The sequence below is a fragment of the Callithrix jacchus genome, chromosome 4, assembly GCF_049354715.1.
Source record: "Callithrix jacchus isolate 240 chromosome 4, calJac240_pri, whole genome shotgun sequence".
NCBI lineage: Eukaryota > Metazoa > Chordata > Mammalia > Primates > Cebidae > Callithrix > Callithrix jacchus.
The window spans coordinates 145625916-145641351 of record NC_133505.1 but is presented as its reverse complement, the minus strand read 5'-3'; the positions used below and the strand labels follow the sequence as shown (position 1 = coordinate 145641351).

General features: G+C 41.5%; 1 protein-coding gene and 1 pseudogene across 12 annotated transcripts in view; both read right to left on the bottom strand.

The window, feature by feature from the left end:
- ECT2L (epithelial cell transforming 2 like) overlaps positions 1-15436 on the bottom strand; it is a 114338-nt gene that overhangs the window by 50012 nt on the left and 48890 nt on the right. For all 12 annotated transcript variants that reach the window (XR_008480858.2, XR_008480859.2, XR_013534561.1 and 9 more), the window contains 4 exons: positions 11303-11555; positions 9667-9835; positions 7512-7650; positions 2590-2755 (listed from right to left, as the gene is read on the bottom strand). Coding sequence is in view for 9 of the 12 variants with exons in the window: in XM_054254469.2 (XP_054110444.2) it covers positions 2590-2755; positions 7512-7650; positions 9667-9835; positions 11303-11555 (727 nt within the window). In the remaining 3 variants the exon portion in view is untranslated. The remainder of the gene's footprint in view (positions 1-2589; positions 2756-7511; positions 7651-9666; positions 9836-11302; positions 11556-15436) is intronic.
- On the bottom strand, positions 3353-4660 carry LOC108591312 (large ribosomal subunit protein uL18 pseudogene; annotated as a pseudogene).

The window sequence follows — 15436 nt, the reverse complement described above, 5'->3', positions numbered from 1 at the left end:
CTGCACTCCAGCCTGGGTGATTTTGCCACTGCACTCCAGCCTGGGCGGCAGAGCGAGACTCCATCTCAAAAAATCAAAACAAAAAACCAGAATGGAGAAAAGGCAGAGTTTGAAAACTTTCTTACCTGGAGAACATGAAGGCAGAGATCAAGAAACCCTAATAGGACATTCCACATGAGAGAAACTTACTCCCACTGTATAAACTTGCCAATATCTCTGCACCATTTAGAGAAGAGTTACCATGTAATTAACTGTAAATTTAAACCCCAGATAAATAGTATCTGTGCTTTACTTTGGGAGGACATTGGAAACTGATATGAACACAGCTTGCCCCAGGCAAAGGTAAGCTAAATAAGGAAAACCAGAAGTAAGGTTAAGTGAAACAAAAGGCAATTCATTTCTGCCAATGAGAAATTTCACTGAAACTTTCCAAGTACATGAAGTCCCAGCCACAGAGATGGCAAGTTGATGGGTGACTCAGGGACTCACTCTGCCGTTTTGCTGGTTTACTCCAGCCATATCCGGGACCATCTTATTCCTTCTCTCCCCTCATCCCACAATGGTGGAAGATTTCATTTGAGTAAGTTTTAAAACAATTTTACTTTAAGTATAAAAAAAGGAAGAATGCAAGTTTTAAGAAAAAAATAGAAACTAGAAGTTTACTTCTAAAACATTTATCATCTCTTTCCCCCAAAAAAGGGTAACAATTGAGGTTGGTTTTGGGGGGGATTTGGTGGATTTTTTTTTTTTTTTTTTTTAGGTAGGGTTTTTCTCTGTAGCCCAGGCTGGAGTACAGAGGCTCAATGGCTCACTGCAACCTCCACCCACCTCCCCGTCCCACCCCAGTATCCAGGTATCCTCCCACCTCAGCCTTCCAAGGAGTAGCTGGGACTACAGGTGTGTGCCATCAGAGCCAGCTAATTTTTTAATATTTTTTATAGAGACAGGGTTTTGCCATGTTGTCCAAGCTGGTGTGGGTTCCTGGGCTCAAGAGAGCCACCTACCTCAGCCTCCCAAAATGCTGGGATTGCAGGTGTGAACCACTATGCTCCACCCCATTGAGGTTTTTGATAGCTGCCCTGTAGCAAGTTGCTGGTATCAGCCATTTCTTTCCTTTGTAGTGTAAGTCAAGTAGGAATATAATAAATGTTGTTAGTATGCACAAATTTATAGATCTTGGTATTTGCTATTAAAATTGCTGTACTTCCATCAAACTTAAAACTTTTGTGCATCAAAGCAGACAATCAACAGAGTGAAAACAAAGCCTGTGGAATGGGAGAAAATATTTGCAAATCATATATTTGATAATGGGTTAATAGCTGGAATATATGAACTCCTATAACTCGACAGTGAAAAAACTCAATTTTTTAAAATGGGCAAAGGACTTGAATAGACATTTCTCTAAAGAAGATATCCAAATGGCCAACAAGCATATGAAAAGATGCTTGACATCACTAATCATCAGATCAATGCAAATCAAAACCACAATGAGATATGACATCCATTAGAATGGCTACTATTTTAAAAAGAAGGCCAGGCACGTGGCTCACACCTGTAATCCCAACACATTGGGGGCTGAGATGGAAGGATTGCTTGAGGCTAGGAGTTCCAGACCAGCCTGGTCAATATAGTGGGACCCCATCTCTAAAAAATAAAAATAGAAATTAGCTTGATATGATTGTATGCATCCGCTGCTCAGGATACTGAGGACAAATCACTTGAGCTCAGGAGTTTGAGGCTGTAGTGAGCTATGATCACACCAGTGCACTTCACATTGGGCAACAGAGTGAGACTCTGTCTCCAAAAAAAACCAACAGGCTGGGCGTGGTGGTTCATGCCTGTAATCCCAGCACTTTGAGAGGCTAAGGCAGGAGAATCACTTGAGCCCAGGAGTTTGAGACCAGCGTGGGCAACATGGAAAAACCCCATCTCTACAAAAAATACAAAAGTTAGCTCATTGTGGTGGCATATGCCTGTGGTCCCAGCTGCTTGGGAGGCTGAAGTAGGTGGATCACTTGAACCTGGGAAGTCCAGGCACCAGTGAGCCGTGATCACACCACTGCACTCCAGCCTGGGTGAGAGAGCAAGACCCTGAATCAAAAAAGAAGAAAAAGGGGGCCGGGCATGGTGGCTCAAGCCTGTAATCCCAGCACTTTGGGAGGCCGAGGTGGGTGGATCATGAGGTCAAGAGATCGAGACCATCCTGGTCAACATGGTGAAACCCCGTCTCTACTAAAAATACAAAAAAAAAAAAAAAAAATTAGCTGGGCATGGTGGCATGTGCCTATAATCCCAGCTACTCAGGAGGCTGAGGCAGGAGAATTGCCTGAACCCAGGAGGTGGAGGTGGTGGTGAGCCGAGATCACGCCATTGCACTCCAGCCTGGGTAACAAGAGCGAAACTCTGTCTCAAAAAAAAAAAAAAAAAAAAGAAGAGAAAAAAAACAAAAAAAGCTTCACTTTGTTCATAAACTCAAATCAATACATCTTAGCAACTTGGAACTGAAACAGTCCTCCGAAAGTCACACTGTGGACAAACGCTGCATAGCACGAAGTTGCATGGCTGTTTGTCACCAATCCCCAGGCCTACCTTGGAGTAAATTGATATCTCTGCTATCTCCATCGCTAAATATTCCCATGCTCTGTGCCTTCTGCCCATCCAGAGCTTTTTCTATGAGATAAAGCAGGCTCTCCAAGGTTACGCTGTGTTCATATACCACAGAAATGACACCAGACTTCACGCTCTCCACCACCATCTGGAAAATGAAACCAAAGCTGTAGGAGCTGAGACCCACCATTTTAGAATATTTATTAATGAAAGAAATAGAATGGATACAAAATATGCCATGATTTCTAAAGAATTTTCAGAGATTATGTAAGAAGATAAGTTTCCTCCTTTCTTGGTTTCTATTAAAATTAGTTTATTTCTAATTATAAGAGGAGAAAATTAAGTACACATGTAACTCCACTCAGAGATAAATACTATTAACAATTTAGGCCCAGAATGGTGGCTCATGCCTGTAATCCCAGGACTCTGGGAGGCTGAGGTGGTCAGATCACAAAGTCAAGAGATCGAGACCATCCTGGCCAACATGATGAAACCCCGTCTCTACTAAAAATACAAAAATTAGCTGGGTGTGGTGGCACGTGCCTATAATCCCAGCTACTCGGGAAGCTGAGGCAGGAGAATCACTGAACCTGGGATGTGGAGGTTGCAGTGAGCTGAGAGGGCACTACTGCACTCCAGCCTGGGTGGCAGAGCGAGACTCCATCTAAAAAAAAAAAAAATTAGATCATTTTCTTCCAACCTGTTTATCTTTGTGTACACCATGCACAAAGACATAGAAATAACCTTTTCTTTTCTTTTTGCTGTCCATAGTTTACTGTCTTTATCGGAAAAATCGTCATAGAAAATTGTTTGGTTTAGCTCTCAGCAGCCCGCTCCTGAGCTCTGAGGAAGCTTGCCACCTTTAGAGCTACCCCGTCTTTCTCCTGAGCAAGGGACATTTTGCGCCGGTTCCACCTCTTCTCTTTAACTTCTTTCTTGGGCTTCTTTTCATAGACTGGATTCCCTCGTATAGCAGCATGACCTTTCTTATACATTTCCTCCATCATGTCTGGAGTTAACGCTGTTCTTTATGCATTGAGAGAACTGTTTCTTGTAAGCATCTTCGTCTTCCGTTAAGTAGCGCATGTAATCTGCAACATTCTGGCCCATGATATGCTTCTGCTGTATTTCCTGCATTAAACTTCCTGCTTTTAGAATCATAACCAGAGAATCATTTGGTACTGTGAGTGATAGACAAGCCTCCATCCACAGCTCCCTTCAGGGCGCCAAAATTATTGCCAGTGGTAGTTCTGGCAAGGCTTGCATCCAAATAGCAGATAAAGGCATCAGTGCTTTCCACATTGTATTCATCACCAGTGACCTCCACTTGGCCTTCATAGATCTTGTTTATGCCAAGCCTATTGAGAAGCCTGCAGGCCAGCAGCAGGCCAGTACAATACGCTGCAGCAGAATTTGTCAGGCCAAACTTCATACCATAATTTGGCAGTTTGTGTGCATATACTGTGCAGACTGTCCCCCTCTATATGGGAAAAAGCAATATGACAAATGATATCTCTGTTTGTTACATGACTTATCCTGTATTTGGGTGTGTTGCATTTATTTTTATCTTGTATCACCAAGCGTTTCCCAGCATAGTAATCACGTTTACCCTCTGGTCATCCTCTAAATTTCACCTGGTATCTCTTAAAGTAGGCCTTATTCTTCTTTTTTTTTTTTTTGAAACAGAGTTTCGCTCATTGCCCAGGCTGGAGTGCAACGGCTCGATCTCAGCTCACTGCAACCTCCACCTCCCGGGTTCAAGCGATTCTCCTGCCTCAGCCTCCCGAGTAGCTGGGATTACAGGTGTGTGCCACCACGCCCAGCTAATTTTTTTATTTTTAGTAGAGACGGGGTTTCACCATGTTGACCAGGATGGTCTCGATCTCTTGACCTCATGAACAACTTCAAGAAACCCCATCCTGCAAAACAAGACCCATATATGCGGTTTGACAGAGACCTGCAGGCCCAGCAGTGCTAGGGGGCAGAAAGGACAAATAACTTTTAAAAAGTAATAGAAGCCAAGCATGATGGCTCATACCTGTAATCCCAGCACTCTGAGAGGCCAAGGCTGGCAGATCACTTGAGCTCAGGAGTTTGAGACCAGCCTGGGCAACATGGTGAAACCCATCTCTATAAAAAATACAAAAATTAGTGGCCGGGCGCGGTGGCTCAAGCCTGTAATCCCAGCACTTTGGGAGGCCAAGGCGGGTGGATCACGAGGTCAAGAGATCGAGACCATCTTGGTCAACATGGTGAAACCCCGTCTCTACTAAAAATACAAAAAATTAGCTGGGCATGGTGGTGCATGCCTGTAATCCCAGCTACTCAGGAGGCTGAGGCAGGAGAATTGCCTGAACCCAGGAGGCGGAGGTTGCGGTGAGCTGAGATCATGCCATTGCACTCCAGCCTGGGTAACAAGAGCGAAACTCGGTCTCAAAAAAAAAAAAAAAAATTAGGTGGGTATGGTGGTGGCGGTGTTCACCTGTAGTGCCAGCAATCCTCCTGCCTTGGCCTCCCAGCATGGTGGGATTATAGGTGTGAACCACCATACACAGCCAGCATGATGCACTGTTGAGCACTGGGGAAACTATGGCCCACATGGAGATCAAGGCTCTGATCTTGCTTTCATGTGGATCCACTGAGCTCACCAGTTGTCAATGATCAGAGCTGACTCCTAGATGCCCAGAAGAAGTGAGTTCATATCTTGAAAGGAGCCATTTTGTTACAAATAGAAACTTTTCTAAGTAAATGTCCCTATGTGTGCATATTAATACATACAGGTACACGTATATACAACATATACACCCACATATATAAATACTATTGTCTTCCAAGGTCTTCTTTGTACTTCCTTTAAATTTATATTATTCATATTAAAATTAAAATCTATAACTTCATATTATTCATATAAAATTAAAATCTATAACTTCATTATAGAGAAAGCATATTTTAGTTTAATGGTACCTTAATTAAATCATAAAACAGGATTTCTGACATTCTTTTGTGAGACGGTGGTTACATAGTACTATTAAATTATTTGAGAATTCCAGAGAAGTTTTAAAGTAATTCTTAATCAGCATGCTCCTTTTTTTGATTAAGTGCAAAAAATTCAAATATGTATTGGACATGCACACACGGTGTGGCTTTGTGTTCCCACCCAAATCTCATCTTGATTTGTAATCCCCATCAACCCCATGTGTCAAGAGAGGGAACAGGTGGGAGGTGATTAGATCATGAGGGCGGTTTCCCTCATGCTGTTCTCGTGACACTGAGTGAGTTTTCATGAGATCCGATGGTTTCATAAGTATCTGGCATTTCTCTTGCTCATTCTCTCTCTCCTGCTGTCATATGAAGAAGGTCCTTGCTTCCCCTTAGCCTTCTGCCATGATTGTAAGTTTCCTGAGGCCTCCCCAGTCATGTGAAACTTAGTCAATTAAATCTCTTTCCTTTATAAATTACCCAGTCTTGAGTATTTCTTTATAGAAGTGCGAGAACAGACTAATATACAGACACACTCACAAATGCTCAGACACACAGAGATCCACACATAGCATCAATGGGTGAAGCTAAGAGTTTAGAAATTTTAGGATTTTAGGTTCTAGTGTTTGAAACTTTGACACTTGAGTAAGTTGTCACCTTTCAAGAGGCTTCAGTTAAAAGTCTGAGCCTTTAATACTTCTCCAAATAATTTTGATTTATGATTACCTTCATTCTGACTTTAAAAACTATTTCAGGTCTATACATTTTCACTTAGATGATTTTATTAATGTTTAATTTACGTTATTTATTTATTTTTATTTTATTTTAAACAGTCTCACTCTGTCACCCAGGCTGGAGTGCAGTAGCCTGATCTTAGGTCAGTGCAACCTCCACTTCCTAGGTTCAAGCAATTCTCATGCCTCTGCCTCCTGAGTAGCTGGGACCACAGGCCTGTGCCACCACACTTAGCTATTTTTTTTGTACTTTTAGTAGAGATGGGGTTTGGCCATGTTGGCCAGGCTGGTTTTGAACTCCTGACCTCAGGTGATCCACCCACCTTGACCTCCCAAAGTGCTGGGATTACAGACGTGAGCCACTGTGCCTGGGCTTTAATTTTCCTTTTTCTTTCCTTTTTTAAAAAAATATTTATTTATTTATTTATTTTTTATTTTGTTATAGACGGGGGTTTCACCATGTTGGTCAGGCTGGTCTTGAACTCCTGACCTCAGGCGATCCCCCCGCCTTGGCCTCCAAAGTACCTGGATTACAGGCGTGAGCCACCACGCCCAGCCTAAAATGAAGATTTTACTTCTTCTTCTTTTTTTTTTTTTCTTTTTGAGACAGAGTCTTGCTCTGTTGCCAGGCACTAGGCTGGAGTACAGTGGCACGATCTTGGCTCACTGCAACCTCCACCTCCCGGGTTCAAGCAATTCTCCTGCTTCAGCCTCCTGAGAAACTGGGACTACAGACGCGGGCCACCACACCCAACTAATTTTTGTATTTTTAGTAGAGACAGGGTTTCACCATGTTGGTCAGGATGGTCTCGATCTCTTGACCTCATGACCCGCCCTCCTCGGCCTCCCAAAGTGCTGGGATTATAGGCATGAGCCACTGCGCCCAGCTTTTTTTTTTTTTTTTTTTTTTTTTTTTTGATAGAAACAGAGTCTTACTCTGTTGCCCAGGCTGGAGTGCAGTGGTGCAATCACAGCTCACTGCAGCCTCCACCTCCTGGGCTCCAGTGATCCTCCCACCTCAGCTTCCCAAGTAGCTGGGACTACCGGTATGTGCCACCACACCTGGCTTGATTTTCCTTTTAGAAGATGAATCATTTTTCATATATGTGGTGGCCAAAAGACTGTCACACACCCTCTAGTCTAGATTAAAAAAACCAATCAGGACAGTACTGGTCTCATAACATACTCTACCTCGTATGCAGGAATCCGAGAGGATATTAATATGACGTGTGGCCGGAGAGCAAATGAAGAGCTGTTGTCATTTTTATACAGTCCATGCCAATTTTTCTTTGATAATAAAGGGTAGGAATGGCTTCCAGAAATATTGCTTCTAAGGAGAAAAAGGAAATACATGAAGTTTTAATTTTCTTTTACCTTGAGTTCTGGTAAGTGAGCAGCATGTGTGCTGTGGGCATCAGCTCTACTCTACAAGGCACGTGGCCTCCATGCCTTAGCTTCTCCCTGTGTTTTGTGGGGCCAGTAGCAAATGGAGCTCCTGGGTGGGGTAGGCCAAATCTGCTCTCTGAGCCTCTCCTCTGCCACGTGTGGGATGCAACAGTCTCTTGGAACTTACTTAGCTCTTATTGGGCACTTAAATGAATGTAATAACATATTTGGGGGTTCAAAAGATATTTAAAAAGTAGCTGGGAGATTTTGAATTTCCTTCTAGGCCTCAGTTTTTCCTGAATAATCTCTTCATACACACATACACACACACACACACACACACTCACATATACACTTTTTAATGTGTGTGTATACACTTCATATGTATATATATGAAGTGTGTGTGTGTATATGGTCCCAGATACTCAGGAGTGTATATATAGAAATATAAGTATATATAAAAATATATATATATTAAGTGACAGGGTCCTGCTCTGTCACCCAGGCTGGAGTGCAGTTGTGTGATCATAGTTCTCTGTAGCCTCAACCTCCCAGGCTCAAGCAATCTTTCCCATCTCAGCCTCCCAGGTAGCTGGGACCACAGGTGTGTGCCATTACACCCAGCTATTTATGATTTTTTTATAGAGATGAGGTCTCACCATATTGCCTAGGCTGGTCTCCAACTCCTGAGTTCAAGTGATCCTCCCACCTTGGCCTCCCAAAGTGCTGGGAATGTAGGCTGAGCCACCACGCCTGGCTTCTTAAAATTCTTTAGGTGCCTTGGACAAGTAAATGTAAGTGCACACATTCACAAATGTTCAGACACATAGAGATCCTATGTAGCATCAGTGGGTGAAGTTGAAAGACTGTTGGAATTTTAGAGTTTTAGATTCTAGTGTTTGACACTTTGACATGTGGGTAAGTCATGTCACCTCTCTAGGCCTCAGTTTCCTCCTTTGAAACATAGGTAAGTGAGATTACATGATCTCTAGAATCCAAAGTTAAAAGTTAAAAAGCAATTCTAAGTAGATGCACAATTGTGATGGTTGTGAGAGTCAGATGGAATTGAATTTCCGGTAATTTCACTGTATAATATGATTTGGTAACTGAATGCAGCTGATGTTTCTCTATTTTGGGTAATAAAATTATATTTGTACATACAAATATAAATGGAAGTTATATTTGCATACCATTTGGATACTCTTACTTCATAAAAAACACTTGTGGAAAAATGCAATTTTTGCTCAATCACTTTATTCAGAAAATATACCACATCCACAATATAGCTTCATGGCAGATTGAGAATATGTGAAGTCAGGCTCAGTGGCACGCATGTAATTGCAGCTACTTGGGAGGCCAGTGGGAGGATGGCTTGAGCCTACAAGTTTGACACTAGCCTAAGCAATGTGGCAAGACTTCATCTTAAAAACAAACAAAAAGAATATTTAAAATGTAAGTTTTGGATGTTATATGTTTACCTCTTCAGAAAGCATGTTTAAGACCACTGTTCTAGAAAATTAATTATCTCAGCCAGGTGTGGTGGCTCATGCCTGTAATCCTAGCACTCTGGGAGGCTGAGGTGGATGGATCACGAGGTCAGGAGATCAAGACCATCCTGGCAAACATCGTGAAACCCCGTCTCTACTAAAAATACAAAAATTAGCCGAGTATGTTAGCACATGCCTGTAATCCTAGCTACTTGGGAGGCTGAGGCAGTAGAATTGCTTGAACCAGGGAGTTGGAGGTTGCAGTGAGCTGAGATCACTCCACTGCACTCTAGCCTGGGTGACAGAGCAAAACTCCATCTCAAAAAAAAAAAAAAAGAAAATTAATTATCTCTACCAGTATTTCATAGGATATGAGCCACACAAGATTTCTGCATGTTAGCTAAATTATGGTAGAATGAATTATTGGTATCAGGGGATGGTGCTGAGCCTTCAGTAGATGGAATTTTACATACTGCTTGGGCAAGGTTTCTAATGATGTCAAAACAAGCTGTTTCTCCAAAGCTTCATGTGATCCTGCTCGCTCCCTTACAGTCTGGGAGAGGCGTGGTTGGCATCTGGGCTTTAGCACGCTAGAGCAGCCCGTTCCACTGACCCAAGGGGGTCGAACTTTGAATAACTCCTCTGCAAAACAAAGAGCAGCAGCGGGGCTGGTTACTTCATATTTCTAGCCAAGTCCACACAGAAAAAGGCATCAGAAATAAAGCTGTACCAGGGCAAGGTTCCAAATGACAATAATTATAGCCATTTTCACACGCTTGGTTTGGATTTCTCATCCTCTCGGCACTGTGGCTGCGAGCTACCAGTCATTTCAGGTCAAGAAACAAAGCTCAGAGAACAAGTAACTCTTTTTTTGTGGAGACCAGTTACTCAATTGATAAGTGTCACATTCGTTTGTGCCCTTCTTGTCTTCAAGCAATTTCCTATGTATCGCAATCTCACCAGAGGGTGAGTTAATGGGAAAAAGGCATGGGAGAACTCAAATCAGTTTTGCCGTTTTCTTTTATGCACTGCGTAAAGCATAAGGCCTAGCCAAGGCTGGGCGTCGTGGCTCACACCTGTAATCACAGCACCTTGGGAGGCCAGGGTGGGTAGGTCACTTGAGCCCAGGAGTTCAGGACCAGCATGACCAGCATGGTGAAACCCCATCTCTACTAAAAATACAACAAATTGGCTGGGCATGGTGGTATGCACCTGCGGTCCCAGATACTCGGGAGGCCGAGGTGGAGGATCACTTGAGCCTCAGAAGTTGAGGCTGCAGTGAGCCAGCGATCACACCACTGCACAGCCTGGGTGACAGAGTGAGACCCTGTCTCAAAAAAATATGAAAAGGAGGCTTAACTGAAAGAAAGAGGCTTTAAAAAGAGAGAGGAAATGGCTGGGTATGGTGGCTCACACCTGTAATCCCAGCACTTTGGGAGGCTGAGGCAGATGGATTGTCTGAGGTCAGGAGTTCAAGACCAGCCTGGCCAATGTGGCGAAACCTCATCTCTACTAAAACTACAAAAATTAGTTGGGTGTGGTGGCACATGCCTGTTATCCCAGCTACGTGGGAGGCTGAGGCAAGAGAATAGCTTAATAGCCTCCTGGGAAGCGGAGGCTGCGGTGAGCCGAGATCACGCCATTGCACTGTAGCCTGGGTGAGACTTTGTCTCAAAAAAAAAAAAAAATGGAAAGAGCTGTCCTCTCTTTCCTCCCTTTTTTAAATGCCATTTTTCCTGCTTCCATTCTCATTTTATTTCTCCTCCTCCTTTCACCACTCCCAATTCCTCTGTTTTGGACCTATTTATTTGCTTTTTGCCCATGTTCAAACATCTTTCCCCTCCTCGTTTTTGGTCTTATGAGCCTCAGAGGAGCCAGAATAGCAATGGAGGCACTGATATTTAACCTTATTTTGTCTGAAATCTGTTTTTCTTGTCAATTAACTTGAAATACACAATAAAAAAGAGCTCATCCTGAAAATACTTTAAAGACTGCCACCCACAGAGTATTCTGAAAGATAGGGCTGTCTTCCTCTGTGGGAATCTGTATGTGAATCCATTTGTTTCTACAATATTTATATAAGATACAAAGTTTTAAAATGCTACTTACTCCTACGCAGTGCAATTTTCTCCCAAATTCTTTTTCTTAGGCACTTTTCTCTATGTCTCTCCAGTAGTTCCTCATCTTCTGTTTTGGGTTCATTCAGCGTCCCATAAGTAGCAGCAGCCTCCCTGGGTGTCAGCCAGTCTAAGTGGGACACACAAGCAATGTAATGGTGCTTCCAAGCACCGTACTCGTTATCTGTTGGAGTATAGGGCAGAAACCATCCGAACTTAACGCATTTGGGCATCCATAAGCAATCCTTCAGAAACAAGAGGAAGAGGAGTCACAAATTGTTTTCAGACAGTTTTCCAGCAATAATATTTTCAGGTACACAGATACCTTTTTCATTACACTGAGATTTCTGGTACTAAAATCTCCTCTGTGCAAATTTGTATGCAAATTCATTTGTTTCTATAATGTTTATATAAGATATAAGGTTTTTATTTATTTATTTTTTGAGATGGAGTCCCACTCCATCACTCAGGCTGGAGTGCAGTGGTGCAGCCTCAGCTTACTACAAACCTCTGCCTCCCGAGTTCAAGCAATTCTCTTGCCTTAGCCTCCCAAGTATCTGTGATTACACTTATGTGCTACCACCTCTGGCTAATTTGTTTTTTTTTTTTTTGAGACAGAGTTGTGCTTTGTCACCAGGCTGGAATGCAGTGGCGTGATCTCGGCTCACTGCAACCTCCAACTCCCTGGTTCAAGTGATTCTCCTGCCTCGGCATCTGAGTAGCTGGGATTACAGGCATGCACCACCACACCCAGGTAATTTTTGTATTTTTAGTAGAAATGGGGTTTCACCATGTTGGCCAGAATGGTCTTGGTCTCCTGACATCGTGATCTGCCCACCTTGGTCTCCCAAAGTGCTGGGATTACAGGCATGAGCCACTGCGCCTGGCCATATTTTTATATTTTTAGTAGAGATGGAGTTTTGCCATGTTGGTCTGGAACTCCTGACCTCAGGTGATCTGCCCACTTCAGCCTTCCAAAGTGCTAGGTTTACAGGTATGAGTCACTGTGCCTGGCTAGATACAAGGTTTTTATTTATTTAATTATATATATATATAGACAGAGACAGAGTCACACTCTGTCACCAGAATGGAGTGCAGTGACGCAATCTTGGTTCACTGCTACCTCCGCCTCCCAGGTTCAAGCAATTCTCTTGCCTCAGCCTCCCAAGTAGCTGGGATTACAGATGCTCACCACCATGTCCGGCTAATTTTTGTTGTTGTTGTTGTATTTTAGTAGAGACAGGGTTTCACCATGTTGGCCAGGATGGTTTCGATCTCTTGACCTCATGATCCACCCACCTCAGCCTCCCAAAATGCAGGGATTATAGGCGTGAGCCACCACACCCAGCCCAGATACAAGGTTTTTAAATGCTGTTACTGACTTACTATCTGAACTTGACTTTGAAGAAAAAATACTATTTGACGAATATATATATTATATGTAAATGTATATATTAGTCATTGTTGTGACACTTATCCAATATTCCAATAGCATTTGGTTACATTGACCCTAGATTCTGATAATTTAGCTTCTAGCAATAGTGGAATAGTTTATTTCAGATTAACCCTCTCATTGACAATAATTTTGACTGAACCATACGATATTGCCAGTATGCTACCATTTTGATATATGAAGACAGAAAATTTCATGTGGTTTGATCTAATGAAATATCTAGACCAAATATTATAAAAACAGTTATTTTAAGGCTATATTATAGAGCTCTCAATGCAATAAGGACTTGTTCAACCAAGACCCCAGAAAGAAGGGAAATCCAGAGAGTAAGAGCCTGATACTTGGTATCACTTTTTATTTCAAAGGATTTGTCAGTTCCAAAGTAAAGCTTGTTATCCTGAGAAGCAGAACAGAAATTTATGGCTAAAAGACTTAGATGCTAAAAAAGAATCTTAGGCATTCTCACAGGGAAGAGAGGACACAAATGGAAATTTAGGGCCCATTAAGGAGAGCCTTGGTAATCATACCAGCTTTCAGCTAAGATTCTTTTCTGCTTTGGGAGGCCAAGGTGGGCAGATTTCGAGGTCAGAAGATCAAGACCATCCTGGCTAACATCGTGAAACCCAGTCTCTACTAAAAATCCAAAAAATTAGCCAGGCATGGTGGTGCATGCCTGTCATCCCAGCAACTCAGGAGGCCAAGGCAGGAGAATCGCTTGACCCCAGGAGGCAGAGGTTGTAGTGAGCTGAGATCATGCCATTGCACTCCAGCCTGGGCAACAGAGCAAGACTCTGTCTTGAATTAAAAAAAAAAAAAAAAGATTCTTTTCAGGAAGGATAATACTGAATTAGACAAACTCTCACAGAGACTGAAGCCAGCTTTGAAATATCTCATTCCTTGACTGGATTTGCATGATCTGTTCCTAGCATTTAGACGGGCCAGAAGCAAAAGGAAATTCTCTCTGGAGGAAGATAACATCACCCAGAGACTCAAAGGATTACATCAATTTTGTAAACTCAGTATCTGGTACTCAATCAAAATCAACTAGAACACACAATAGACAAGAATCTTTTGTTCCTTCTCTTTGGTTTTTAGTAACTGTAGAGAGATCCTCAGGTAATCCAAATGTTGTAATTATCAGACATGAACTTTGGAGAAATAAATACTCTATAACTAATATATCTAAAATAAATGACTAGGTAGAAGATTTTGGCAAAAGAATTAAATCAGTATCCTAAAACTGAAAAATATAATGACTGAAATATATAACTCAATGGATGGATTTAAGATCATATTAGAATCTAGCTAAAGAAATAGTAAACTGAAAGATAGGTCCAAAGAAAACCCAGACTGAAATAGTGAAGGTCACGGAAATGGAAAATGTGTATAAAAGAATGTGAAAGTTATGGGACATAGAGAATCTTTCCAACCTATGAGTATTAGAATCCTAGGAAAAAGAGAATGGGGCAGAATCAATATGAAGAAATAACATCTGAGAACATTTCAAAACTGATGAAAGATAGTAAATCTCAGACTCAAAAATCACTGCAAAACACAAAACAAGATAGATGGGCACGCACACACACAGACACACACACACGCCCCTGGGTATATCACAATGGCATTACTGAAAATTAAAGAAAAAGTCTGAAAAGCAGCTAGAGATGATAGAAATGTTATCTTTAGAGGACCAACAATAAAACTTCTGACTTCTCAAGAAAAAAAAACCAATGGAATAATTTCAAAGTTCTGTTAAAAAAAATTAGGTGCCAACCTATAATTCAAACTTCTTATTAAAATATCCTCTAAGTATGAAGATGAAATACTTTCTTAGACGCACAACTAAGAGAATTGATCAGCAGCACACTCGTACTAGAGGTAATATGAAATAGAATGCAGAAGGAAAATGATCCCAAATGGAAATTCAGAGATGCAGGAACAGAAGAAAGGGGGCTACAGAGAAAATAAAAATATGGTTACATATAAATATTGACTACATAAATAGTAATAAAGATTTGCGAGCTATGTGTTTGTGTTGTTTATACACTTAACCCTTGAACAATGGTTTGAATTGCATGGGTGCATTTGTACACAGTTTCTTCCATTCTGCCACCCTCAAAACTGCAAGGCCAACCCCTCCTCTTTCTCAGCCTACTCAACGTGACGATAAGGATGAAGATTTTTACAATGATCCACTTCCACTTAACAGTAAATATATTTTATGAATTTTTAAATAATCTCTGTTCTCTAGCTTACCATATTGAAGAATACGGTATATAATACATATATCATATAAAATGTGTGTGACTGTTAGTGTTGTCAGAGTCCTCTGGTCAGCAGTAGGCTATCGGTAGTTATTAGTATATGTAAAATAAAAAATTTTAAATAAAAAATTCACAGAAACTGAGAGGAGGGTAAATGAATGTAAAGGGTTCTATGCTCCTTGCATTGTCTTAGAAATGGTAAGATGATATTAATACAAGGCTATATGTTGTAATCTCTATGGTAAGATATTAATACAAGGCTATATGTTGCAATCTCTATGGTAAGATATTAATACAAGGCTGTATGTTGTAATCTCTATGGTAAGATATTAATACAAGGCTGTATGTTGTAATCTCTATGGTAAGATATTAATACAAGGCTATATGTTGCAATCTCTATGGTAACCAT